At 52.3% G+C, this 26,673-nt stretch overlaps 1 protein-coding gene across 1 annotated transcript in view; it reads left to right on the top strand.

Annotated features, from left to right (window-relative positions):
* LOC130189717 (dynein heavy chain domain-containing protein 1-like) overlaps positions 1–26,673 on the top strand; it is a 34,546-nt gene that overhangs the window by 1,783 nt on the left and 6,090 nt on the right. The window contains exons 6-27 of the mRNA XM_056408647.1: positions 1,581–1,708; positions 1,788–1,986; positions 2,546–2,625; positions 15,359–15,521; positions 15,859–15,984; positions 16,057–16,154; positions 16,225–19,229; positions 19,291–19,450; positions 20,168–20,450; positions 20,518–21,682; positions 21,980–22,058; positions 22,208–22,325; positions 22,391–22,577; positions 22,720–22,822; positions 22,889–23,011; positions 23,087–23,278; positions 23,345–23,749; positions 24,978–25,407; positions 25,489–25,614; positions 25,683–25,820; positions 25,893–26,071; positions 26,139–26,673. The exon at positions 26,139–26,673 is cut by the window's right edge and continues 374 nt beyond it. Of these exons, the coding sequence (XP_056264622.1) occupies positions 1,581–1,708; positions 1,788–1,986; positions 2,546–2,625; positions 15,359–15,521; positions 15,859–15,984; positions 16,057–16,154; positions 16,225–19,229; positions 19,291–19,450; positions 20,168–20,450; positions 20,518–21,682; positions 21,980–22,058; positions 22,208–22,325; positions 22,391–22,577; positions 22,720–22,822; positions 22,889–23,011; positions 23,087–23,278; positions 23,345–23,749; positions 24,978–25,407; positions 25,489–25,614; positions 25,683–25,820; positions 25,893–26,071; positions 26,139–26,673 (8,022 nt within the window). The remainder of the gene's footprint in view (positions 1–1,580; positions 1,709–1,787; positions 1,987–2,545; positions 2,626–15,358; positions 15,522–15,858; positions 15,985–16,056; positions 16,155–16,224; positions 19,230–19,290; positions 19,451–20,167; positions 20,451–20,517; positions 21,683–21,979; positions 22,059–22,207; positions 22,326–22,390; positions 22,578–22,719; positions 22,823–22,888; positions 23,012–23,086; positions 23,279–23,344; positions 23,750–24,977; positions 25,408–25,488; positions 25,615–25,682; positions 25,821–25,892; positions 26,072–26,138) is intronic.

The raw sequence follows: 26,673 nt of genomic DNA, 5'->3' as shown, positions 1-26,673 counted from the left end.
CTAGACCTCCATAGAGGACTTGGTGGTCTCTAGACCTCCATAGAGGACTTGCTGGTCTCTAGACCTCCATAGAGGCCTTGGTGGTCTCTAGACCTCCATAGAGGACTTGCTGGTCTCTAGACCTCCATAGAGGCCTTGGTGGTCTCTAGACCTCCATAGAGGACTTGCTGGTCTCTAGACCTCCATAAAGGACTTGGTGGTCTCTAGACCTCCATAAAGGACTTGCTGGTCTCTAGACCTCCATAAAGGACTTGGTGGTCTCTAGACCTCCATAGAGGACTTGCTGGTCTCTAGACCTCCATAGAGGACTTGCTGGTCTCTAGACTTCCATAAAGGACTTGGTGGTCTCTAGACCTCCATCGAGGACTTGCTGGTCTCTAGACCTCCATAGAGGACTTGCTGGTCTCTGGACCTCCATAAAGGACTTGCTGGTCTCTAGACCTCCATAGAGGACTTGCTGGTCTCTAGACTTCCATAAAGGACTTGGTGGTCTCTAGACCTCCATCGAGGACTTGCTGGTCTCTAGACCTCCATAGAGGACTTGCTGGTCTCTGGACCTCCGTAAAGGACTTGCTGGTCTCTAGACCTCCAGAGAGGACTTGCTGGTCTCTAGACCTCCATAGAGGACTTGCTGGTCTCTAGACCTCCATAAAGGACTTGGTGGTCTCTAGACCTCCATAGAGGACTTGCTGGTCTCTAGACCTCCATAGAGGACTTGGTGGTCTCTAGACCTCCATAGAGGCCTTGCTGGTCTCTAGACCTCCATAAAGGACTTGGTGGTCTCTAGACCTCCATAGAGGACTTGCTGGTCTCTAGACCTCCATAGAGGACTTGCTGGTCTCTAGACCTCCATAGAGGCCTTGCTGGTCTCTAGACCTCCATAGAGGCCTTGCTGGTCTCTAGACCTCCATAGAGGACTTGCTGGTCTCTAGACCTCCATAGAGGACTTGGTGGTCTCTAGACCTCCATAAAGGACTTGCTGGTCTCTAGACCTCCATAGAGGACTTGCTGGTCTCTAGACCTCCATAGAGGACTTGCTGGTCTCTAGACCTCCATAAAGGACTTGGTGGTCTCTAGACCTCCATAGAGGACTTGCTGGTCTCTAGACCTCCATAGAGGACTTGCTGGTCTCTAGACCTCCATAGAGGCCTTGCTGGTCTCTAGACCTCCATAGAGGCCTTGCTGGTCTCTAGACCTCCATAGAGGCCTTGCTGGTCTCTAGACCTCCATAGAGGACTTGCTGGTCTCTAGACCTCCATAGAGGCCTTGCTGGTCTCTAGACCTCCATAGAGGACTTGCTGGTCTCTAGACCTCCATAGAGGACTTGCTGGTCTCTAGACCTCCATAGAGGACTTGCTGGTCTCTAGACCTCCATAGAGGCCTTGCTGGTCTCTAGACCTCCATAGAGGACTTGCTGGTCTCTAGACCTCCATAGAGGCCTTGCTGGTCTCTAGACCTCCATAGAGGACTTGCTGGTCTCTAGACCTCCATAGAGGCCTTGCTGGTCTCTAGACCTCCATAGAGGACTTGCTGGTCTCTAGACCTCCATAGAGGACTTGCTGGTCTCTTGCCCCCAACAGAACGTCCCATGGAGTTGGGCGTGTTGACCGCAGACGTTCAGAAGCTGGACGCCCGCTGTGAGCTGTGGGCGCTGAGGGCGGAGTCCACGGCCTGGATGGACCAATGGGAGCAGCTGCTGCTCTGTCAGGTGACGCTCTGCTCGTGAGCTGGATGACAAACTGTTCTCGGTCCACCTGAGGGCGAACGTCTCTCTGGTTCCCCGTCAGGTGGTGGTGTCACAGGCCCAAGGGAACATCTCCAGGTGGAAGGAGCGAGCGCTGTCCCTCACCTGTGTGATCCCTACCCATGATGCATTGCTGCAGGACACGTCAGGGACGCTGCAGAGCTACAGCTGTCGAGTTGCCTTCCTGTCGGCGCTGCAGAGCCCGTCACTCAAACAGCGACACTGGAAGGACATCCTCCAAGGTCAGCTGACGCCCACCGGAGCGTCTTCATCTCGTTCAAGGAGGGAGGAGAACTCACTAAACTCACTAAACTCATTCAATTCAATTCAGTTTATTTGTATAGCCCAATTTCACAAATTACAAATTTGTCTCGGAGTGCTTTACAATCTGTACACATAGACATCCCTGACCTTTGACCTCACATCGGATCAGGAAAAACTCCCAAATAACCCTTCAGGGGGAAAAAAGGTCAGAACCCTTGAGGAGAGCAACAGAGGAGGATCCCTCTCCAGGATGGACAGGACAATAGATGTCATGTGACCAGAAGGACAGATTAGAGTTTAAATACATTCAATGAATGTGACAGAGTGTATGAATAATAGTAGGCATATTCCACGATGGAGACCTCCACGATCCATCAGGCAGATGGCGGTGGGGAGGAGGAGTGGGCGGAGTCTCAACAGGACACTAAACTCACTCAACTCACTCAATGTGAGTCACCTCCCTCCATCGGAGCAGCTGCTGCACGAGGCCGTCGGTCCTGACCCTGACCCTGACCCTGACCCATGATCTCACCTCAGGCCAGCTGTACGACCCGGAGAAGGAGGTGAAGGTCTCTCAACTGATGTCTCAGCAACTTGACCACACACGCATCACCAAGGTGAGATGTATTATATATAATAACTAGGGCTGTCAATCGATTTAAAAAAATTAACTAAGTCATCGCACATTTTGAAATTCATTAATCGCGATTAAAAGTTTTTTTTTCTTCTAAAGACTAAATCTTCTAAATGAACGAGTAATCCCTTAAGACAGCGTGTATTTTAGACACTTGTTTAATTGTATTCTTTTTTAAAGACTAAACTTCCCACAGAGCTGTGTTTTCAAAGAGGCTCCTACCTATAAAGTGCCAGCGAGGTATTTAATATTGTGGATGATAAATTGTTTCTTCAGTGAAACATCCAGATCAGTAAAAAAATGTGTATTAGAGACACATTGGTCCTGTCATCTTTAACATGAACAGCAGAACCAGTGGCCTTGGTAACTGACAAATATGTAATGTTAACCCTCTGGAGGCTGGGGGCATTTTCTCGATTTTACAAAAAAATGTAAATTCACCTTTTAAAGTCTTTTGCATGTGACACATCCCAGTGTTTCCCCCACCATTCTACAGGCATGAGAATCCCTCACCTTCGTGAAATCGCGTTTTGAAACAAAATAGGTGACTTACGTGAATCGTGTAGATCCGAAGAGTTTTGTTTTGGGGTAGAGGGGGTCAATTCCGGCGTATTATGAGATTGAGTGGGAACAGCAGAAAATGTGGAGTGGTGCTCTTCAATAGAACATCTTTGATGGGACGTCTGTTGCTGGTCGGCCAATCAGCGTAAGATACGGTTCTTTCCTTAGCGTCTTTGTTCTTTATTAAACTAAACGTCTGTTGTTGGTCGCTCTTTAGCAGAAGTATTTTAGTCTCAATACTTCAAAAGGAAGCCTTAGAGATCAGGCGCGCTGCTCCGTGTCGAGCTGTCTGCGCTGCGCTAACAGAGGGGCGTTAAGTGGCCGAATTTGTTCTAAAAATTATTAAAAAAAACAAGTCTGTTGTTGTCTCCAGCAGAAGTAATGTACAGTTCTTTCCTTAGAGACTCTTTGTATCTTCTATTAAACTAAACGTCTGTTGTTGGTCGTCTCTCCAGCAGAAGTAATGTACGGTTCATAATTTCCTTAGAGATCTTTGTTCTTTATGGTATACTAAACGTCTGTTGTTGCGTCTCTCCAGCAGAAGTAATGCGGTTCTTTCCTTAGAAGCGTCTTTGTTCTTTATTAAACTAAACGTCTGTTGTTGGTCGTCTCCAGCAGAAGTAATACGGTTCTTTCTTAGAGGCGATCTTTGTTCTTTATTAAACTAAACGTCTGTTGCTGGTCGTCTACAGCAGAAGTAATGTACGGTTCTTTCCTTAGAGACGTCTTTGTTCTTTATTAAACTAAACGTCTGTTGTTGGTCGTCTACAGCAGAAGTAATGTACAGTTCTTTCCTTTAGCGTCTTTGTTCTTTATTAAACTAAACGTCTGTTGTTGGTCGTCTCTACAGCAGAAGTAATGTACGGTTCTTTCCTTAGAGACGTCTTTGTTCTTTATTAAACTAAACGTCTGTTGTTGGCCATCTCTCCAGCAGAAGTAATGTACGGTTCTTTCCTTAGAGCGTCTTTGTTCTTTATTAAACTAAGCGTCTGTTGTTGGTCGTCTCTCCAGCAGAAGTAATGTCACAGTTCTTTCCTTAGAGACGTCTTTGTTCTTTATTAAACTAAACGTCTGTTGTTGGTCGTCTCTCCAGCAGAAGTAATGTACGGTTCTTTCCTTAGAGGCGTCTTTGTTCTTTATTAAACTAAACGTCTGTTGTTGGTCGTCTCTACAGCAGAAGTAATGTACGGTTCTTTCCTTAGAGGCGTCTTTGTTCTTTATTAAACTAAACGTCTGTTGTTGGTCGTCTCTCCAGCAGAAGTAATGTACGGTTCTTTCCTTAGAGACGTCTTTGTTCTTTATTAAACTAAACGTCTGTTGTTGGTCGTCTCTCCAGCAGAAGTAATGTACGGTTCTTTCCTTAGAGCGTCTTTGTTCTTTATTAAACTAAACGTCTGTTGTTGGTCGTCTCTCCAGCAGAAGTAATATACGGTTCTTTCCTTAGAGCGTCTTTGTTCTTTATTAAACTAAGCGTCTGTTGTTGGTCGTCTCTCCAGCAGAAGTAATATACGGTTCTTTCCTTAGAGCGTCTTTGTTCTTTATTAAACTAAACGTCTGTTGTTGGTCGTCTCTCCAGCAGAAGTAATGTACGGTTCTTTCCTTAGAGCGTCTTTGTTCTTTATTAAACTAAACGTCTGTTGTTGGTCGTCTCTACAGCAGAAGTAATGCGGTTCTTTCCTTAGAGCGTCTTTGTTCTTTATTAAACTAAGCGTCTGTTGTTGGTCGTCTCTCCAGCAGAAGTAATGTACGGTTCTTTCCTTAGAGCGTCTTTGTTCTTTATTAAACTAAGCGTCTGTTGTTGGTCGTCTCTCCAGCAGAAGTAATGTGCAGTTCTTTCCTTAGAGCGTCTTTGTTCTTTATTAAACTAAGCGTCTGTTGTTGGTCGTCTCTCCAGCAGAAGTAATGTACGGTTCTTTCCTTAGAGCGTCTTTGTTCTTTATTAAACTAAACGTCTGTTGTTGGTCGTCTCTCCAGCAGAAGTAATGTACGGTTCTTTCCTTAGAGCGTCTTTGTTCTTTATTAAACTAAACGTCTGTTGTTGGTCGTCTCTACAGCAGAAGTAATGTACGGTTCTTTCCTTAGAGCGTCTTTGTTCTTTATTAAACTAAACGTCTGTTGTTGGTCGTCTCTCCAGCAGCAGTAATGTGCGGTTCTTTCCTTAGAGTGGTTGTTGTTCTTTATTAAACTAAACGTCTGTTGTTGGTCGTCTCTCCAGCAGAAGTAATGTCGGTTCTTTCCTTAGAGGCGTCTTTGTTCTTTATTAAACTAAACGTCTGTTGTTGGTCGTCTCTCCAGCAGAAGTAATGTACGGTTCTTTCCTTAGAGACGTCTTTGTTCTTTATTAAACTAAACGTCTGTTGTTGGTCGTCTCTCCAGCAGAAGTAATGTCGGTTCTTTCCTTAGAGGCGTCTTTGTTCTTTATTAAACTAAACGTCTGTTGTTGGTCGTCTCTACAGCAGAAGTAATGTACGGTTCTTTCCTTAGACGTCTTTGTTCTTTATTAAACTAAACGTCTGTTGTTGGTCGTCTCTCAGCAGAAGTAATGTACGGTTCTTTCCTTAGAGCGTCTTTGTTCTTTATTAAACTAAACGTCTGTTGTTGGTCGTCTCTCCAGCAGAAGTAATGCGGTTCTTTCCTTAGAGCGTCTTTGTTCTTTATTAAACTAAACGTCTGTTGTTGGTCGTCTCTCCAGCAGAAGTAATGTACGGTTCTTTCCTTAGAGCGTCTTTGTTCTTTATTAAACTAAACGTCTGTTGTTGGTCGTCTCTCCAGCAGAAGTAATGTACGGTTCTTTCCTTAGAGACGTCTTTGTTCTTTATTAAACTAAACGTCTGTTGTTGGTCGTCTCTCCAGCAGAAGTAATGTACGGTTCTTTCCTTAGAGCGTCTTTGTTCTTTATTAAACTAAGCGTCTGTTGTTGGTCGTCTCTCCAGCAGAAGTAATGTACGGTTCTTTCCTTAGAGGCGTCTTTGTTCTTTATTAAACTAAACGTCTGTTGTTGGTCGTCTCTACAGCAGAAGTAATGTACGGTTCTTTCCTTAGAGCGTCTTTGTTCTTTATTAAACTAAACGTCTGTTGTTGGTCGTCTCCAGCAGAAGTAATGTACGGTTCTTTCCTTAGAGGCGTCTTTGTTCTTTATTAAACTAAGCGTCTGTTGTTGGTCGTCTCTCCAGCAGAAGTAATGTACGGTTCTTTCCTTAGACGTCTTTGTTCTTTATTAAACTAAACGTCTGTTGTTGGTCGTCTCCAGCAGAAGTAATGCGGTTCTTTCCTTAGAGACGTCTTTGTTCTTTATTAAACTAAACGTCTGTTGTTGGTCGTCTCTCCAGCAGAAGTAATGTACGGTTCTTTCCTTAGAGGCGTCTTTGTTCTTTATTAAACTAAGCGTCTGTTGTTGGTCGTCTCTCCAGCAGAAGTAATGTACGGTTCTTTCCTTAGAGACGTCTTTGTTCTTTATTAAACTAAACGTCTGTTGTTGGTCGTCTCTCCAGCAGAAGTAATATACGGTTCTTTCCTTAGAACGTCTTTGTTCTTTATTAAACTAAACGTCTGTTGTTGGTCGTCTCTCCAGCAGAAGTAATGTACGGTTCTTTCCTTAGAGGCGTCTTTGTTCTTTATTAAACTAACGTCTGTTGTTGGTCGTCTCTACAGCAGAAGTAATGTACGGTTCTTTCCTTAGAGCGTCTTTGTCCTTTATTATACTAAACGTCTGTTGTTGGTCGTCTCTCAGCAGAAGTAATGTACGGTTCTTTCCTTAGACGTCTTAGTTCTTTATTAAACTAAACGTCTGTTGTTGGTCGTCTCTCAGCAGAAGTAATGTACGGTTCTTTCCTTAGAGCGTCTTTGTTCTTTATTAAACTAAACGTCTGTTGTTGGTCGTCTCTCCAGCAGAAGTAATGTGGTTCTTTCCTTAGAGACGTGTTTGTTCTTTATTAAACTAAACGTCTGTTGTTGGTCGTCTCTCCAGCAGAAGTAATGTACGGTTCTTTCCTTAGAGCGTCTTTGTTCTTTATTAAACTAAACGTCTGTTGTTGGTCGTCTCTCAGCAGAAGTAATGTACGGTTCTTTCCTTAGAGCGTCTTTGTTCTTTATTAAACTAAACGTCTGTTGTTGGTCGTCTCTCCAGCAGAAGTAATGTACGGTTCTTTCCTTAGAGACGTCTTTGTTCTTTATTAAACTAAACGTCTGTTGTTGGTCGTCTCTCCAGCAGAAGTAATGTACGGTTCTTTCCTTAGAGCGTCTTTGTTCTTTATTAAACTAAACGTCTGTTGTTGGTCGTCTCTCCAGCAGAAGTAATGTACGGTTCTTTCCTTAGACGTCTTTGTTCTTTATTAAACTAAACGTCTGTTGTTGGTCGTCTCTCCAGCAGAAGTAATGTACGGTTCTTTCCTTAGAGACGTCTTTGTTCTTTATTAAACTAAGCGTCTGTTGTTGGTCGTCTCTCCAGCAGAAGTAATGTACGGTTCTTTCCTTAGAGGCGTCTTTGTTCTTTATTAAACTAAACGTCTGTTGTTGGTCGTCTCTCCAGCAGAAGTAATGTACGGTTCTTTCCTTCGAGTCGTCTTTGGTCTTTATTAAACTAAACCTCTGTTGTTGGTCGTCTCTCCAGCAGAAGTAATGCGGTTCTTTCCTTCGAGACGTCTTTGTTCTTTATTAAACTAAACGTCTGTTGTTGGTCGTCTCTCCAGCAGAAGTAATCTACGGTTCTTTCCTTAGAGGCGTCTTTGTTCTTTATTAAACTAAACGTCTGTTGTTGGTCGTCTCTCCAGCAGAAGTAATGTACGGTTCTTTCCTTAGAGACGTCTTTGTTCTTTATTAAACTAAACGTCTGTTGTTGGTCGTCTCTCCAGCAGAAGTAATGTACGGTTCTTTCCTTAGAGACGTCTTTGTTCTTTATTAAACTAAACGTCTGTTGTTGGTCGTCTCTCCAGCAGAAGTAATGTACGGTTCTTTCCTTAGAGGCGTCTTTGTTCTTTATTAAACTAAACGTCTGTTGTTGGTCGTCTCTACAGCAGAAGTAATGTACGGTTCTTTCCTTAGAGTCGTCTTTGTTCTTTATTAAACTAAACGTCTGTTGTTGGTCGTCTCTCCAGCAGAAGTAATGTACGGTTCTTTCCTTAGACGTCTTTGTTCTTTATTAAACTAAACGTCTGTTGTTGGTCGTCTCCAGCAGAAGTAATGTACGGTTCTTTCCTTAGACGTCTTTGTTCTTTATTAAACTAAACGTCTGTTGTTGGTCGTCTCTCCAGCAGAAGTAATGTGGTTCTTTCCTTAGAGCGTCTTTGTTCTTTATTAAACTAAACGTCTGTTGTTGGTCGTCTCTCCAGCAGAAGTAATGTACGGTTCTTTCCTTAGAGACGTCTTTGTTCTTTATTAAACTAAACGTCTGTTGTTGGTCGTCTCTCCAGCAGAAGTAATGTACGGTTCTTTCCTTAGAGCGTCTTTGTTCTTTATTAAACTAAACGTCTGTTGTTGGTCGTCTCTCAGCAGAAGTAATGTACGGTTCTTTCCTTAGAGCGTCTTTGTTCTTTATTAAACTAAACGTCTGTTGTTCGTCTCTCCAGCAGAAGTAATGTACGGTTCTTTCCTTAGAGGCGTCTTTGTTCTTTATTAAACTAAACGTCTGTTGTTGGTCGTCTCTCCAGCAGAAGTAATGTACGGTTCTTTCCTTAGAGACGTCTTTGTTCTTTATTAAACTAAACGTCTGTTGTTGGTCGTCTCTCCAGCAGAAGTAATGTACGGTTCTTTCCTTAGAGGCGTCTTTGTTCTTTATTAAACTAAACGTCTGTTGTTGGTCGTCTCTCCAGCAGAAGTAATGTCGGTTCTTTCCTTAGGCGTCTTTGTTCTTTATTAAACTAAACGTCTGTTGTTGGTCGTCTCTCAGCAGAAGTAATGTACGGTTCTTTCCTTAGAGCGTCTTTGTTCTTTATTAAACTAAACGTCTGTTGTTGGTCGTCTCTCAGCAGAAGTAATGTACGGTTCTTTCCTTAGAGACGTCTTTGTTCTTTATTAAACTAAACGTCTGTTGTTGGTCGTCTCCAGCAGAAGTAATACGGTTCTTTCCTTAGAGACGTCTTTGTTCTTTATTAAACTAAACGTCTGTTGTTGGTCGTCTCTCAGCAGAAGTAATGTACGGTTCTTTCCTTAGAGCGTCTTTGTTCTTTATTAAACTAAACGTCTGTTGTTGGTCGTCTCTCCAGCAGAAGTAATGTACGGTTCTTTCCTTAGAGCGTCTTTGTTCTTTATTAAACTAAACGTCTGTTGTTGGTCGTCTCTCCAGCAGAAGTAATGTACGGTTCTTTCCTTAGAGCGTCTTTGTTCTTTATTAAACTAAACGTCTGTTGTTGGTCGTCTCTCCAGCAGAAGTAATGTACGGTTCTTTCCTTAGAGGCGTCTTTGTTCTTTATTAAACTAAACGTCTGTTGTTGGTCGTCTCTCCAGCAGAAGTAATGTACGGTTCTTTCCTTAGAGGCGTCTTTGTTCTTTATTAAACTAAACGTCTGTTGTTGGTCGTCTCTCCAGCAGAAGTAATGTGCGGTTCTTTCCTTAGAGACGTCTTTGTTCTTTATTAAACTAAACGTCTGTTGTTGGTCGTCTCTCCAGCAGAAGTAATGTACGGTTCTTTCCTTAGACGTCTTTGTTCTTTATTAAACTAAACGTCTGTTGTTGGTCGTCTCTCCAGCAGAAGTAATGTACGGTTCTTTCCTTAGAGCGTCTTTGTTCTTTATTAAACTAAACGTCTGTTGTTGGTCGTCTCTCCAGCAGAAGTAATGTACGGTTCTTTCCTTCGAGCCGTCTTTGTTCTTTATTAAACTAAACGTCTGTTGTTGGTCGTCTCTCCAGCAGAAGTAATGTACGGTTCTTTCCTTAGAGCGTCTTTGTTCTTTATTAAACTAAACGTCTGTTGTTGGTCGTCTCTCCAGCAGAAGTAATGTACGGTTCTTTCCTTAGAGGCGTCTTTGTTCTTTATTAAACTAAACGTCTGTTGTTGGTCGTCTCTCCAGCAGAAGTAATGTACGGTTCTTTCCTTAGAGTCGTCTTTGTTCTTTATTAAACTAAACGTCTGTTGTTGGTCGTCTCTACAGCAGAAGTAATGTACGGTTCTTTCCTTAGAGGCGTCTTTGTTCTTTATTAAACTAAACGTCTGTTGTTGGTCGTCTCTCCAGCAGAAGTAATGTACGGTTCTTTCCTTAGAGCCGTCTTTGTTCTTTATTAAACTAAACGTCTGTTGTTGGTCGTCTCTCCAGCAGAAGTAATGTACGGTTCTTTCCTTAGAGACGTCTTTGTTCTTTATTAAACTAAACGTCTGTTGTTGGTCGTCTCTCCAGCAGAAGTAATGTACGGTTCTTTCCTTAGAGCGTCTTTGTTCTTTATTAAACTAAACGTCTGTTGTTGGTCGTCTCTCCAGCAGAAGTAATGTACGGTTCTTTCCTTAGAGACGTCTTTGTTCTTTATTAAACTAAACGTCTGTTGTTGGTCGTCTCTCCAGCAGAAGTAATGTACGGTTCTTTCCTTAGAGCGTCTTTGTTCTTTATTAAACTAAACGTCTGTTGTTGGTCGTCTCTCCAGCAGAAGTAATGTACGGTTCTTTCCTTAGAGGCGTCTTTGTTCTTTATTAAACTAAGCGTCTGTTGTTGGTCGTCTCTCCAGCAGAAGTAATGTACGGTTCTTTCCTTAGAGACGTCTTTGTTCTTTATTAAACTAAACGTCTGTTGTTGGTCGTCTCTCCAGCAGAAGTAATGTACGGTTCTTTCCTTAGAGCGTCTTTGTTCTTTATTAAACTAAACGTCTGTTGTTGGTCGTCTCTCCAGCAGAAGTAATGTACGGTTCTTTCCTTAGAGCTGTCTCTGTTCTTTATTAAACTAAACGTCTGTTGTTGGTCGTCTCTCCAGCAGAAGTAATGTCGGTTCTTTCCTTAGAGCGTCTTTGTTCTTTATTAAACTAAACGTCTGTTGTTGGTCGTCTCTCCAGCAGAAGTAATGTACGGTTCTTTCCTTAGAGCGTCTTTGTTCTTAATTAAACTAAACGTCTGTTGTTGGTCGTCTCTCAGCAGAAGTAATGTACGGTTCTTTCCTTAGAGACGTCTTTGTTCTTTATTAAACTAAACGTCTGTTGTTGGTCGTCTCTCCAGCAGAAGTAATGTCGGTTCTTTCCTTAGAGCGTCTTTGTTCTTTTTTAAACTAAACGTCTGTTGTTGGTCGTCTCTCAGCAGAAGTAATGTACGGTTCTTTCCTTAGAGGCGTCTTTGTTCTTTATTAAACTAAACGTCTGTTGTTGGTCGTCTCTCCAGCAGAAGTAATGTACGGTTCTTTCCTTAGACGTCTTTGTTCTTTATTAAACTAAACGTCTGTTGTTGGTCGTCTCTCCAGCAGAAGTAATGTACGGTTCTTTCCTTAGAGGCGTCTTTGTTCTTTATTAAACTAAACGTCTGTTGTTGGTCGTCTCTACATCAGAAGTAATGTACGGTTCCTTCCTTAGAGGCGTCTTTGTTCTTTATTAAACTAAACGTCTGTTGTTGGTCGTCTCCAGCAGAAGTAATGTACGGTTCTTTCCTTAGAGACGTCTTTGTTCTTTATTAAACTAAACGTCTGTTGTTGGTCGTCTCTCCAGCAGAAGTAATGTACGGTTCTTTCCTTAGAGACGTCTTTGTTCTTTATTAAACTAAACGTCTGTTGTTGGTCGTCTCCAGCAGAAGTAATGTACGGTTCTTTCCTTAGAGACGTCTTTGTTCTTTATTAAACTAAACGTCTGTTGTTGGTCGTCTCTACAGCAGAAGTAATGTACGGTTCTTTCCTTAGACGTCTTTGTTCTTTATTAAACTAAACGTCTGTTGTTGGTCGTCTCCAGCAGAAGTAATGTACGGTTCTTTCCTTCAAGATGTCTTTGTTCTTTATTAAACTAAACGTCTGTTGTTGGTCGTCTCCAGCAGAAGTAATGTACGGTTCTTTCCTTAGAGACGTCTTTGTTCTTTATTAAACTAAACGTCTGTTGTTGGTCGTCCTCCAGCAGAAGTAATGTACGGTTCTTTCCTTAGACGTCTTTGTTCTTTATTAAACTAAACGTCTGTTGTTGGTCGTCTCCAGCAGAAGTAATGTACGGTTCTTTCCTTAGAGACGTCTTTGTTCTTTATTAAACTAAACGTCTGTTGTTGGTCGTCTCTCCAGCAGAAGTAATGTACGGTTCTTTCCTTAGAGACGTCTTTGTTCTTTATTAAACTAAACGTCTGTTGTTGGTCGTCTCTCCAGCAGAAGTAATGTACGGTTCTTTCCTTAGAGACGTCTTTGTTCTTTATTAAACTAAACGTCTGTTGTTGGTCGTCTCTCCAGCAGAAGTAATACGGTTCTTTCCTTAGAGCGTCTTTGTTCTTTATTAAACTAAACGTCTGTTGTTGGTCGTCTCCAGCAGAAGTAATGCGGTTCTTTCCTTAGAGCGTCTTTGTTCTTTATTAAACTAAACGTCTGTTGTTGGTCGTCTCCAGCAGAAGTAATGTACGGTTCTTTCCTTAGAGACGTCTTTGTTCTTTATTAAACTAAACGTCTGTTGTTGGTCGTCTCCAGCAGAAGTAATGTACGGTTCTTTCCTTAGAGCGTCTTTGTTCTTTATTAAACTAAACGTCTGTTGTTGGTCGTCTCTCCAGCAGAAGTAATGTACGGTTCTTTCCTTAGAGACGTCTTTGTTCTTTATTAAACTAAACGTCTGTTGTTGGTCGTCTCTGCAGCAGAAGTAATGTACGGTTCTTTCCTTAGAGACGTCTTTGTTCTTTATTAAACTAAACGTCTGTTGTTGGTCGTCTCTCCAGCAGAAGTAATGTACGGTTCTTTCCTTAGAGACGTCTTTGTTCTTTATTAAACTAAACGTCTGTTGTTGGTCGTCTCTCCAGCAGAAGTAATGTATGGTTCTTTCCTTAGAGACGTCTTTGTTCTTTATTAAACTAAACGTCTGTTGTTGGTCGTCTCTCCAGCAGAAGTAATGTACGGTTCTTTCCTTAGACGTCTTTGTTCTTTATTAAACTAAACGTCTGTTGTTGGTCGTCTCTCCAGCAGAAGTAATGTACGGTTCTTTCCTTAGAGACGTCTTTGTTCTTTATTAAACTAAACGTCTGTTGTTGGTCGTCTCTGCAGCAGAAGTAATGTACGGTTCTTTCCTTAGAGACGTCTTTGTTCTTTATTAAACTAACGTCTGTTGTTGGTCGTCTCTCCAGCAGAAGTAATGTACGGTTCTTTCCTTAGAGACGTCTTTGTTCTTTATTAAACTAAACGTCTGTTGTTGGTCGTCTCTCCAGCAGAAGTAATGTACGGTTCTTTCCTTAGAGCGTCTTTGTTCTTTATTAAACTAAACGTCTGTTGTTGGTCGTCTCTCCAGCAGAAGTAATGTACGGTTCTTTCCTTAGACGTCTTTGTTCTTTATTAAACTAAACGTCTGTTGTTGGTCATCTCTCCAGCAGAAGTAATGTAAGGTTCTTTCCTTAGAGACGTCTTTGTTCTTTATTAAACTAAACGTCTGTTGTTGGTCATCTCTCCAGCAGAAGTAATGTACGGTTCTTTCCTTAGAGACGTCTTTGTTCTTTATTAAACTAAACGTCTGTTGCTGGTCGTCTCTCCAGCAGAAGTAATGTACGGTTCTTTCCTTAGAGACGTCTTTGTTCTTTATTAAACTAAACGTCTGTTGTTGGTCGTCTCTCCAGCAGAAGTAATGTTCGGTTCTTTCCTTCAAGACGTCTTTGTTCTTTATTAAACTAAACGTCTGTTGTTGGTCGTCTCTCCAGCAGAAGTAATGTACGGTTCTTTCCTTAGAGACGTCTTTGTTCTTTATTAAACTAAACGTCTGTTGTTGGTCGTCTCTCCAGCAGAAGTAATGTACGGTTCTTTCCTTAGAGACGTCTTTGTTCTTTATTAAACTAAACGTCTGTTGTTGGTCGTCTCTCCAGCAGAAGTAATGTACGGTTCTTTCCTTCAAGACGTCTTTGTTCTTTATTAAACTAAACGTCTGTTGTTGGTCGTCTCTCCAGCAGAAGTAATGTACGGTTCTTTCCTTAGACGTCTTTGTTCTTTATTAAACTAAACGTCTGTTGTTGGTCGTCTCTCCAGCAGAAGTAATGTACGGTTCTTTCCTTAGACGTCTTTGTTCTTTATTAAACTAAACGTCTGTTGTTGGTCGTCTCTCCAGCAGAAGTAATGTACGGTTCTTTCCTTAGAGACGTCTTTGTTCTTTATTAAACTAAACGTCTGTTGTTGGTCGTCTCTCCAGCAGAAGTAATGTACGGTTCTTTCCTTAGAGACGTCTTTGTTCTTTATTAAACTAAACGTCTGTTGTTGGTCGTCTCCAGCAGAAGTAATGTACGGTTCTTTCCTTAGAGACGTCTTTGTTCTTTATTAAACTAAACGTCTGTTGTTGGTCGTCTCCAGCAGAAGTAATGTACGGTTCTTTCCTTCAAGACGTCTTTGTTCTTTATTAAACTAAACGTCTGTTGTTGGTCGTCTCTCCAGCAGAAGTAATGTACGGTTCTTTCCTTAGAGACGTGTTTGTTCTTTATTAAACTAAACGTCTGTTGCTGGTCGTCTCTACAGCAGAAGTAATGTACGGTTCTTTCCTTCAAGACGTCTTTGTTCTTTTATTAAACTAAACGTCTGTTGTTGGTCGTCTCTACAGCAGAAGTAATGTACTGTTCTTTCCTTAGAGACGTCTTTGTTCTTTATTAAACTAAACGTCTGTTGTTGGTCGTCTCTCCAGCAGCATGTCATTCTGTCTCTAGTGTCGGTCACTCTTCTCTCTCCGTCTCGCCGCAGAGCTCCATGCCGGCGTGTCTGCGCGCGCATCGGGGCGGAGCAACAACAAAGTCCCCTGCACCTTCCGCCCCGCGTCACCGACACGTCGCCCTCTGCTTCTCTGTGAATATGGAGGAGCAGACGGGAGGAAGGAGGCAGACTGCCGCGGCTTGACACTCACAGGAGTGCAAAAACTTCAACGACACCGGAAGTCAACAAAGTTGCGTTCATTGCGTTAAAATATTTTAGTGCGTTAATCGCAGCCAAATTAATCGCATAGATTAACGCGTTAACGCTGACAACCCTAATAATAACATATAATAATATGTATCTGCTGCTGAAAACAGGCTCAGTAAAGCACCAACACCTGCTCCTGGATTCACTGTGCAGGTGTGCAGGGATGCCCAGGTGCAGTGCAGCATGGAGCAGAGCTTCCAGAAGCTTCGGCTGGCATGGAGCTGCAGACTCTTCCAGCTGGAGAGATTCAGGAGGCCTGGAGAACCCCGAGGAGGACCCCCGGGCCCAGAGCCTGATGCCACGCTCATCATCATCGGTGAGACTGCATTCTCTCTCCTGACCACCAGGGGGCTCCTCTGGTTGTATAGAAGTCTATATCGTGACTCTACTTCCCTCAGTAAACATTGTCAACATGAGTTTATGTCTCAGTCTCTAGTTTCAAGTCTTCTTCTAGACAGCATGATGTCATCATTTATACTTCATGGTCATTTAGAGTCCATAGAGCAGGGGGCGCTTTAGGGGCGGGGCTCCAGGTGATTGACAGGTGGACACCAGAGACGCGTACCCTCCTCCTCAGTTCGTATCCTTCCTGTTTGCGGCCTCAAAGCGGCCGTGGCGTCGGGCGCCTCGTCCTCTCACCGTCTGCCCCTCAGGTCTGGAGCTCCTCTCTGCAGAGATGGAGAGCGACGTGATGTCTCTGTCCACCATGGTGGCGTCCCCGCACAGCGCCGCCTTCAGGCTGCAGGCTCAGGACTGGCTGCGGTCCGCGGCGGCGCTCGGTGAGCTGACGGCAGAACCATGTTTAAAACGAGCACAATGGAAAACTTTTGATCCTGTTTTCCCATCTGAAGGGACGCTCCTCTGCTTGTTTGAGCGGTACCAGCGAGTGTGGGCCTTCCTGACCCAGATGTTCCATGACGCATGCGTCCGTGTCCAGAGGGGCGTTCAGGTACCTCAGAGGGGCGTTCAGGTACCTCCGCTCCACACATATTTAATCAGATTCTCTGTTCCTCTCCCAGCTGGAGCGCTTCCAGCTGGTGGACTCGGCCTTCAAGGAGCTGATGCTCCTCGTGTCTCAGGACCGCCGCGTGCTGAGCCTCGTTCATTCCGAGAACGCAGAGGAGCGTTTCCACGGCGACGGCCTGCACCAGACCCTCAGCGCCGGTCTGTCCACCATGGAGGCCGTTTGCCAGCAGCTGGGGGGCCTCCTGGAGTCCCTCTGCTCGCAGTTCCCCAGGCTGTGGTTCCTGAGTGACGGGGAAGTGATCCGACTCCTCTCCGGCCGCCCGGCGCCGGCCGCCCTGCAGCGCTGCGTGAGCAAATGCTTCAGAGGGGTCCGTTGGCTGGACGTGGATCGGGACGGGGGGGCGGCGGTGCTGGGCGTGACCGGCGGCCTCCGGGAGCACGTCACCTTCACCGCCCCCGTGGAGCCGCACCCCGACGCCCTGGCCTGGCTCTGTGTCTTTGAGGAGCGCTTGAAGGCGACCATGGTGCAGCGCGTGGGGCAATGTGCCGCGGCGAGAAGCCAGCTGGAGGCCCGCGATGAGGAGGGGCCCCCGGCTGCCGGCAGCACGCCGCTGGGCCTGCTGTCTGCGTATCCCCTCCAGTGTCTGCTGGTGGCCGAGGAGACGCTCTGGAGCGGGACGCTGCTCCGGGCCGTCAGAGACCCGAACCCAGACGAGCTGCGCCGCACGCAGACACGCACCTCTGTGAAGCTGGGGGCCCTCAGCCGGGCCCTCGGGGGGGGCCCCGGGGCCGAGCCTCTGCTCTCCAAGTACAGGGCGCTGTGTCTGAGCGCTCTGCTGCAGCTCGCCATGAAGCACGCGCAGCAGTTGACCCGAGTCCTGGAGGCGCAGGGCGAGCCGGAGGCGTCTTTCTCCTGGCTCGGCGTGATGAAGTACCACGTGGCCGGCGACGGCGAGCAGCCGGCGTGCCGCGTGGACGTGTTGGGCCATCGACTCCAATACGACTATGAGTATTTTGGGCCTGAAGACTGTCTGATGGTGCCCACTCCGTCCACAGACCGGGCGGCGCTGGGCCTCCTGCTGGCGCTGGCCAGCTACAGGTGTGGCTGTGTGAGCGGGCCCTGCGCGGCGGGGAAGAAGCTGGCCGTGGTCCAGTTGGGCCGGGCGCTGGGCCGCCAGGTGGTGGCCGTGCCGTGTCTCCCGAGCACCACGGCTGCCGTCGTCCAGCGGATGCTGCTGGGCGCCCTGCAGGCCGGAGCCTGGCTGCTGCTGGCCTCTGCAGACCGTCTCACACGAGGGGTCCTCTCCCTGCTGGGGCAGCACCTGGTCCACATCCACCGGTCCGTCTCCAGGTCAACGGGCCGCCTGGAGCCAGAAGCTGGCGTGCTTCTGGCCGGTAGAAGCGTTTCCCCCCGGCCGAGCTACGGCTGCGTCCTCACCTGGTGGACGGGGGCCGCGCCCGAGCTTCCCGAGAGTCTGCGCTGCGCCAGCAGACCCGTGGCGCTGAGCTGCCCAGATCTCAGGGTCCTCGCAGAAGTCATGCTGACCTGCATCGGCTTCTCGGAGGCCTCGTCTCTCGCTCGGCGTCTGGCGGCCCTCCTGGACGAGGAGGCCCTCTCTCGCCCCCACAGCTGCTCCCTCGTCGTGTTGCAGAAGATCGTCTCCGCCTCTGAAACAAACTTACGACGAAGTGTAAGAGAAGGAGAAGCGTCCCTCCGAGTCGAGGGAGCGGACGGCCCGGCCCCCGAGGAGCCTCCCGGGCGGCGGCGTCCTCACGCCCCCATCGCCCGAGGCCTCGTGGAGGAGACGGCCGTCACCAAAGCCCTGCTGGCCGTCTTCCTCCCGCTTCTGGACGAGCACCGCGACGCCTCGCGGCTCCGCCTCCTCCTCGGGGACGCGTTCCCTCTCGCCAGCCAGCTCCCTCTGTCCAGCCAGAACAGTGAGGAAGAAGAGCAGCTGACCGAGGCCCTTGAAGAGGAGCTGCAGAGGAGAGCGCTCCACCGGGACGCCGGGCTGATCCTCGGTGCCGTGTCTCTCTACCAGACCATGAGGTCCTCGGGGGCCGTGGCGCTCCTGGGCCCCTCCGGCAGCGGGAAGACGACCTGCTACCGTGTTCTCGCCGCGGCCCTCAGTCAGCTGGCTGCCCGGGCCGCGGAACACCGGTTTGAAGAGGACCACGTGACCAGAGGAGACGCCCGGCAGGCAGATCCATGGACGCCCGCTGCCACCTGGAGCTCCGTCCAGACGGTGGTCCTCTTCCCTCTCGCCATGTCCCACGAGGAGCTGTTTGGCCGCTTCTGTGCAGAGAGGGGCTGGCGGGACGGAGCGGTGGCGACGCTGCTGAGGGAGGAGGAGAGGAGGAGGAGCCTCACCGCCGAGACGTGGCTGGTGATGGACGGGAGCGCCGCGGGCCGCCCCGGCTGGCTGGATCACTTGACCGCGATGTGCGGTCCCGAGGACCCGTCTCTGGGCCTGGCTTCAGGGGAAACACTGGCCTCGCACCTGAAGCTCCTTTTGGAGGTCACGGACCTGCGGGACGCCGGCCCCCCCGCGGTGACCCGCTGCGGCCTGCTCCACCTCGCCGCTCCGGACCTGTGGAAGGCCGTGTGGGAGAGCGAGATGGACGCTCTGCTGACCGCAGGCCGACTGGATGGAGGAACCCTGGAGACGTGGCGCCGCCTGGCCGAGGATCTGTTCTCCGGCACGCTGGGCGCGCTGCGGCAGCAGAACCTGAACCCGGCCGTCGGCGCCGGAGGAGAATCTCTGGAGAGCGTCTCGTACGGACTGAGAGAAATCACCTCGTTTGTTCGAATCCTACGCGCTCTCCTGCTGCATTCTGGGAAGGAAGTGGAAAAGGAAGAGCCGATCCCACCGACGGACAAAAGCGGTACGACCTCTGGTGAACATGAAGGTCGTGACCTCGCTTCATGTCCTCCCTCAGATGCACCTCCACAAAGCAGACCACCGGACACGGATCCTCCCGGAGAGCGGCGGCTGGCGGCCAGGAACCTGTTCCTGGCGGCTTATGTGTGGGGCTTCAGTGGACACCTGCAGGCGCGGTAAGACCAGCTGCTGCTGACCATGTGGAGCTCAGAGCGCTCACCTCGTTGTGTCCTCCAGACACCAGCCTCAGTTCGACGTCCTGGCCCGCCGGCTTCTGTCCTCGTGCCGCGACAACATCGTGGTCCCCGATGCAGAGAGCGTGTTTGAACACTTCGTAAACACCGACGGCGAGGTCGTCCCCGAGAACACGGCGCCGACCGCCTGCGTCGTGCCCGAGGTTTGTGCCGAGCGCCGTCCTCTCGTCCTCTCGCCCTACTCCTCCCGTCCTCTCGTCCTCTCGTCCTCCCGTCCTCTCGTCCTCCCGTCCTCTCGTCCTCTCGTCCTCTCGTCCTCTCGTCCTCTCGTCCTCCCGTCCTCTCGTCCTCCCGTCCTCCCGTCCTCCCCTCCTCTCGTCCTCTCGTCCTCCCCTCCTCTCGTCCTCTTGTCCTCCCCTCCTCTCCTCCTCTCGTCCTCCCCTCCTCTCGTCCTCCCGTCCTCCCCTCCTCTCGTCCTCCCGTCCTCTCCTCGTCCTCTCCTCCTCCCGTCCTCCCGTCCTCTCCTCCTCCCGTCCTCTCGTCCTCTCCTCCTCCCGTCCTCCCCTCCTCTCGTCCTCCCCTCCTCTCGTCCTCCCCTCCTCTCGTCCTCTCGTCCTCCCCTCCTCTCGTCCTCTCGTCCTCCCCTCCTCTCGTCCTCCCCTCCTCCCGTCCTCCCGCCCTCCCCTCCTCTGCTCCTCTCATCCTCTCCTCCTCCCCTCCTCTCGTCCTCTCGTCCTCCCCTCCTCTCGTCCTCCCCTCCCCTCCTCCCGTCCTCTCCTCCTCTCCTCCTCCCGTCCTCTCCTCCTCCCCTCCTCCCCTCCTCCTCCCCTCCTCCCGTCCTCTCGTCCTCCCGTCCTCTCCTCCTCCCCTCCTCTCCTCCTCCCGTCCTCCGCGTGACTCGGCGCGTCTCCCCCCCGCAGTACCGGAGGTGTGCGTTCGTCCTGCAGCGGCTGCTGGAGGCGTGTCAGCCCGCGCTGCTCCTCGGGGAGACGGCTGCCGGGAAGACGACGCTGTGCAGAGCGCTGCTGGGCGCCGAGCGGCCCCACCTCCACCTGGCCGCCGGCCCGCTGCTGGGCTCCGGAGAGCTGCGCAGCGCTCTGAGGAACATCCGCTGCCGGGGGACCCGGGGGGCCCCTCTGGGCCCCGGGGCTAGACCGGCGGGCCTGCTTCTCTGCGTGGATGATTTGCATGAAGCCCCCTGTGGTGAGTAGGCACCTTTCAGTTTGATCTGCAGCCGCGTGAATCTGAGGAGACGACGTCTCGTTCCCAGACGCTCTGGAGACGCTCCGCCAGAGCGTGTCGACGGGACGCGTCGTCACGTTCGAGGCCTCCGACTTCGAGCCGCTGAGCGCCGCGGGCGTCGGCTACATGGCGACCTGCTCCGCCCCGGGCGGGCGGGCCGTGTCCGCCAGGCTCTCGCGCCTCTTCTCCGCCGTGACGCTGCCCGGCCTGTCGGCCGACGTCCTTCTGTCCATCCACGCTCCTCGGCTGCAGCGCTGGCTCCGGGACACGCCGCTGAAGCAGAGCGGCGAGGAACTGGCGCGCCGCATCGTCACGGCCACCGAACACCTCTACCGAGCGATCCGCGAGCGGCTCCGGCCGACGGCTCCTCACCTCGTCTTCTCCCACCACGACCTGCAGAAGGTGTTCGGGGGGATGTGCTTGTGGCGGCCCGACCCCTCGGACGAGGGGCCCCCGCGGCCGCCGGCCCTCCTTCCCGTGGCGCAGCTCTGGACGCACGAGTGCGCGCGCACCTTCGCCGACAGGCTGAGCTCGGAGGACGAGAGGAGGGCGCTGCTGGCCCTCGTGGCCGAGACGGCCGCGGAGCACTTTGGAGGAGGTCGGCCCCGGTCCGACCCGGAGGAGCCGGCGCCCCGCGGCCCCGCGGAGGAGCCGGTCTACGGCCCCGAGCTCTCCGGGGCCCCGACGCCTCGCGGCTTCCACAGCAGCGCTCGTTATCGGGCCAGAGACCTGGACGCCGTGCTGCGGGATCTGAGGCCGCTGGTCCACGGTCAAGAGGACGGCGGGGGCCGGGAAGTCGTCCACAGACAGAGCGCCCGGCAGCTGCTGCACGTCCTCCGGGCGCTGCTCCTCCCCGGAGGTCACGGCGTGCTGATGGGCTCCGGCGGAGGCACGGGCCGTAAGACCGCGGTGCGGCTGGCCGCCCGCCTGGCGGGCTGCCGGCTGATGGAGGTGCATTCTGGGAACGAGGACCGGCTGCGCGACATCCTCAAAGAAGCCGGGAATCAAACCCGAGCGGACGGCGCTCACGTCGTCCTGCTGGCCCACGAGGGGCTCGGCCCGCACGCCACCGAGCAGCTGCTGCTCGCCATGGCTCGGCCCGAGGCCCCGGGCCTCTACACGGAGGGGCGGGGCTCCGGAGCGGCTGCTGGGAGCTCCAGGAGAAACCTGATGGACCGCTTCCTGCTCGAGGAGTAAGTCTGTTCCCTCGGCCAGAGCCTCATCGTCTCTAGACTCAGGAGACCAGGAGGAACACGAGGGTCCTGCTCTTCCTCCACACTCAGTCCATCAGGCCCCAAGGCAAGCGTATTAAACTAAAACACATCCAGCCGTAATGATGACGCCTTGAATCACGACAGGAATGTATTCTGTAGTGATGATGATGATGATGTCACTGCATTTACACCAATGAGCTGAGAAGAAAAGTTAACAGGACAAATGTGAAAAGAAAAAAGAGAATCATATGTATAATCCCCTCTTTCTTTGTGAAGCTACTTGAGGCGGATCCACAGCGGCGTGCACGTGTTCCTGCTGCTGCCCTCCAGCCCGGCGCTCAGCGGACGAGCTCACGTAATGTGTCTTTGAATTACTACAAACCTGTACCTGTGTTTGACGAGTCGCCCCCTGGTGGTCAGGGGACAGAATGCAGCGTTAGAACCAGCGCTCGTGTGATATGTCTAGAGTCGAGCTAAAGCATGACTCCCTCCTTGCTGATCCAGGACCAGCTGACCAAGGCCCTGAGCCTCAGTAGCTGTGTGGAGGTCTACCAGCCGTGGTCCCACCAGTCTTTAGTAGAAGTTGCGGCTCGATGTCTCAGAACCAGGTCCCCCCTCCAAAGTGAGTCCTCGTGGTTTGGACCCGTCTGCTCAGGTCCTCTTCCTGAGTCCTCTTTCTGCCCCTAGAGGACGCAGCGGGCTCTGCAGCCGGCCTGGCGGCGGCCATGGCTTCGATCCATCAATCTGCATGTCGGCACGCCGCCGTCCTCCTCGGAGCTCGGCCCTTCAGCCCTCAGACCTTCATGCAGCTCATGGACACCTTTGATTACCTGAGCAGCCATCTGCAGAACCAGCAGCAGAGCCGAGCCGCCAGGTAGTCCTCCTCCTGAGTATCAGAGCCCCGCCTCCAGGTTTCATCAGACTACACGTGTAATGCTTCATGTTGTTGTGTACCACACACACACACACACAGACACAGAGCCCGCGGTGTATCTCTGATGTAACCCTCCCTTCAGAGTGGGCGGGGCCCTGTCTCGGTGGGCGGGGCTGAGCAGCGCGGCTGAGCGGTGCAGACACGCCTCCCGGCGGCTGCAGGAGGCGTCCTGTGAGGCTCAGCAGGTGTGTGCGTGGTCACGTGACCATGACGCCGCGCTGCGCTCAGAGCGTCATGGTGTTCTCCTGCAGCGCCACAAGGAGCTGCAGCAGGCCGCCGCCGGCCAGAGGCGGCAGCTGGAGGAGGCGGAGCAGCGCTGCGTGGAGCAGGAGCAGGAGCTGCGTCTCCTGGAGGAGCAGAGCGCTCCCGCACAGGTGCGCTCGGCTTGTTTTCACACCTGACGAGTCACATGACGCGGAGCCCAGCGTGTAATGACGCGTGTCCTCCAGGTGGGGGCGCTGTTCAGCGCCGGCCTCGGCGTCCTCCGCCGTCTGAGCCCGTCGGACCTGGAGGAGGTGCGTCGCTACCGAGAGCCTCCGCGGGGCGTGGTGAAGGTCACGGACGCCGTCTGCCTGCTGTTCCGCCGGCCGCCCGGCTGGGCGAGCGCCCGGCGGCTGCTGGGCCGCGCCGACTTCCTCCAGGTGCGTGGGCGCAGGTGAGCGTCGGCGCCGAGAGGCCGCCGTGCCGAGCCTCCTCTCCGTCCCCAGGAGCTGCGGTTCTTCGACCGCCGGGCCGTGACCCCGGAGCGGCGGCGGCGGCTGCTGGCCCTCGGCCCGGCGCTGGCCCCCGAGGCGGCGCGGGGGGCCAGCCGGGCCTGCGGGTCTCTGTGCCGCTGGGTCCGCTCCGTGGCCCGCCGCCCGGGCCCCCCGCTGCCGGAGGAGCAGCCCGGCGTGCTGCTGCTGGAGGCCAGAGGCCGGCTGCAACACGCCGAGCTGCGGCGGGAGGACGCGCGGCGCCGCCTGCGGGACGTCCTGCTGCAGCTGCAGCTGCTGCCACGGCAACGGGAGGAGGAAGAGAAGCAGCTGCAGGACGAAGAGCGGAGAGAAAGAGAAGCTGCTGCTGCTGCGGAGAGGCTGGAGGCTCACGTCAGAGGCTGGAGGGCTGAGGCTGAGGTACACACACACATACACACACACACACACTGACACACACACAGAGACACACAGACACACACACTGAGACACACACACACTCACTGAGACACACACACTGAGACACACACACACACACACAGACACACACACACAGACACGCACAGAGACACACACACACACACACACTGACACACACACAGAGACACACAGACACACACACTGAGACACACACACACTCACTGAGACACACACACTGAGACACACACACACACAGACACACACAGAGACACACAGACACACACACTGAGACACACACACACACAGACACGCACACAGAGACACACACTGAGACACACACATACACACTGACACACACACAGAGACACACACACACTCACTGAGACACACACACACTCACTGAGACACACACACTGAGACACACACACACACACAGACACACACTGAGACACACACACACAGACACGCACAGAGACACACACACACAGACACGCACAGAGACACACACACACACACACACTGACACACACACTGAGACACACACACACACACAGACACACACTGAGACACACACACACACACACACTGACACACACACAGAGACACACAGACACACACACTGAGACACACACACTGAGACACACACACAGAGACACACACACAGTGGCTGTGTCTACTACCGCACACTTTACGAAGTACACTACAATTCAGTGCCCTGTATTGCCCTGCGTGGCTGTGAGTGTCTCAAATGGAACTCTCACGTTCACCACTTGCCGGGAGTGACGTATGCAAATCTGCTCGCGATACCCGCGAAACTTAAAGTGACCAAATGAAGCACTTCTTGCCCTCTTGTTGTCCCTTTTTTACCCCTTCCTCCACCCCATGTGGAAACTGCGATACCTCCACAATCGCGGCAGGAGCCTCGTGGTCTACGGCTTGTGCTGTCCGCCATTGTTTTAGAAATAAAATGAAAAGCTGGCGAAAGGGCTCCTCCTCTTCCGCTAGGTCGCCAAGATGGCGGCCGTGTAGGGCGAGTAGTGTCCATCGTTTTACACGACATTTTTTGCCCGTTTGCAGAGCACCATCCGGGTACTTTCAGTGCACTGAATTCTGCTGGTATTTTCAGTGGCGCACTTCGAGCACTGAAAGTCAGTGCTCAAGTGCTCAAGTGCGCGGCAGTAGACACAGCCTTTGACTCTGCTGCTCTCATCTTGTGAACGCCCCTCAGGAGGCGGAGCTTGATGCTGACACCCTGAGAGGCGACGCCCTCACGCTGGCGGCCATCGTCTCGTATCTGGGCCCCTTCGGCCCTGAGGCGCGCTCGCGGCTGCTGGGCAAGTGGAGCGAGCTCTTTGAGACGGGGAGCGTGGACCCGGACCCCGAGGACCCCAGAGAATCCCTGTTCTCACGCTGTGAGGCCACGCCCCCCTGTGAGGCCACGCCCCCTCAGCGCCCCGTGGGCTTCCCCATCCCCGTGGCCCGGCGGCTGCAGCGGCCCCTGGGCCGGGCTCTGGGGGTCCACTGGGACGCCCCGCCCGCCACACTAGTGACCGCGCTGCTGCTGTGGAGCTGCGGTGGCCCCTGTGCTCGGCGCCGCCCCCTGCTGGTGGACACGCAGCAGCACCTCGACCGGCGCTCCCCGAGCGGCCTCCTCACAGGTACCGCAGGCCCTTCGGCACCACAGCTTTCACCACCTAACCCCAATAATATAACACTGCACTCATCGTCACTACACACAGACATCACAACAGGAACTCATCCAACAGGAGAGGAGGCGGAGCTTCAGAGGGAGACGGCGTGCCAGCTGGTGCTTCGCGCTGACGACCCCGAGCTGCTGGAGCAGCTGGACCAGGCGGCAGAGAGAGGTGCCCAGCACAATGCACGTGATGTTATATATGCTCTGTAACCCCCCCCCCCCCTCTTGGTTCTGCAGGACTCAGAGTCCTGGTGACCCACCTGGAGCGCCTGGGTCCCAGTCCGGCCTTCGTGGCCCGGCTGCAGTCCAGACCCGCCCAGCCGGGGTTCTGCCTCGTGCTCAGCACCAGTCTGCCGGCCCCTCTGGTCCACAGCGGTGAGAGGCCGAGTGGAGAAGCGTCTCCTCTCGTCTCGTGTCTCTGACCTCTGACCTCTGTCCTCCCCTCAGACTTCCCCCCCGCCCTCCTGGCCCGGGTCAGCGTGGTGGACTTGTCTCTGGGCCTCCAGGACCTCCAGGAGCTGCTGCTGGTGCAGCTGCTGCAGGCGGCGAGCGGCGAGCTGCTGACTCGCCACCTGCGGCTGCAGAGAGACGAGCGGCTGCTGCCGGAGCGCCGGGCCGCGGCGGAGGTGATGACATCACCGCGGGAAGCGGCGGCGGCGTGCGCTCGTGGTCTGACCGTGTGTCTCGTCTCAGGACGCCCTGCTGGACGCCGTCCTGCGGTCCGACTCCTCGGCGCCGCAGGACGGCGAGGAGTCGGTCTGCCGGGCGGCCGACGGGAAGCGGCGGGCGGCGCTGCGGCGGCACGAGATCCGGCTGGCGGCGCTGCGGCGGCTGGCGAGGCTGGCGGCGTCTTTCTACGGCGCCCTGCGGGACGTGGCCCGCCTCTCTCCCGCCTACTTCTTCCCGCTGCGCGGCTTCGCGGCCGCGGTGCGGGGCGCCCGGGTCGGGCTGGACGGGGGCGTCGCCGAGGTCGCGAACCGGCTGGCGGCCCGGCTGCTGGCTCGGTACGGACCGGGTCTCGCGAGGAGCCACGTGGCGGTTCTGGAGCTGCTGCTGTCGGCGGCGCTGCTCCGCCACCGCGGGCTCTGCTCCGAGGCCGAGAGGGCGGCGCTGCTCGGGGGCCTCGGAGGCCTGAGGCCGCCCGGCGCCGCTCGCCCCGCCGCCGCTCTGCCCGGCTGGATCCCGGCCGCAGTCCGCCCGCAGCTCCTGGTTCTGGAGGAGGTCCCGG

This window comes from Pseudoliparis swirei, chromosome 24, assembly GCF_029220125.1.
Source record: "Pseudoliparis swirei isolate HS2019 ecotype Mariana Trench chromosome 24, NWPU_hadal_v1, whole genome shotgun sequence".
NCBI classification, from domain to species: Eukaryota; Metazoa; Chordata; class Actinopteri; order Perciformes; family Liparidae; genus Pseudoliparis; species Pseudoliparis swirei.
Note: the sequence above shows the minus strand (reverse complement) of the source record. Positions and strands in the feature narration are given on the sequence as shown.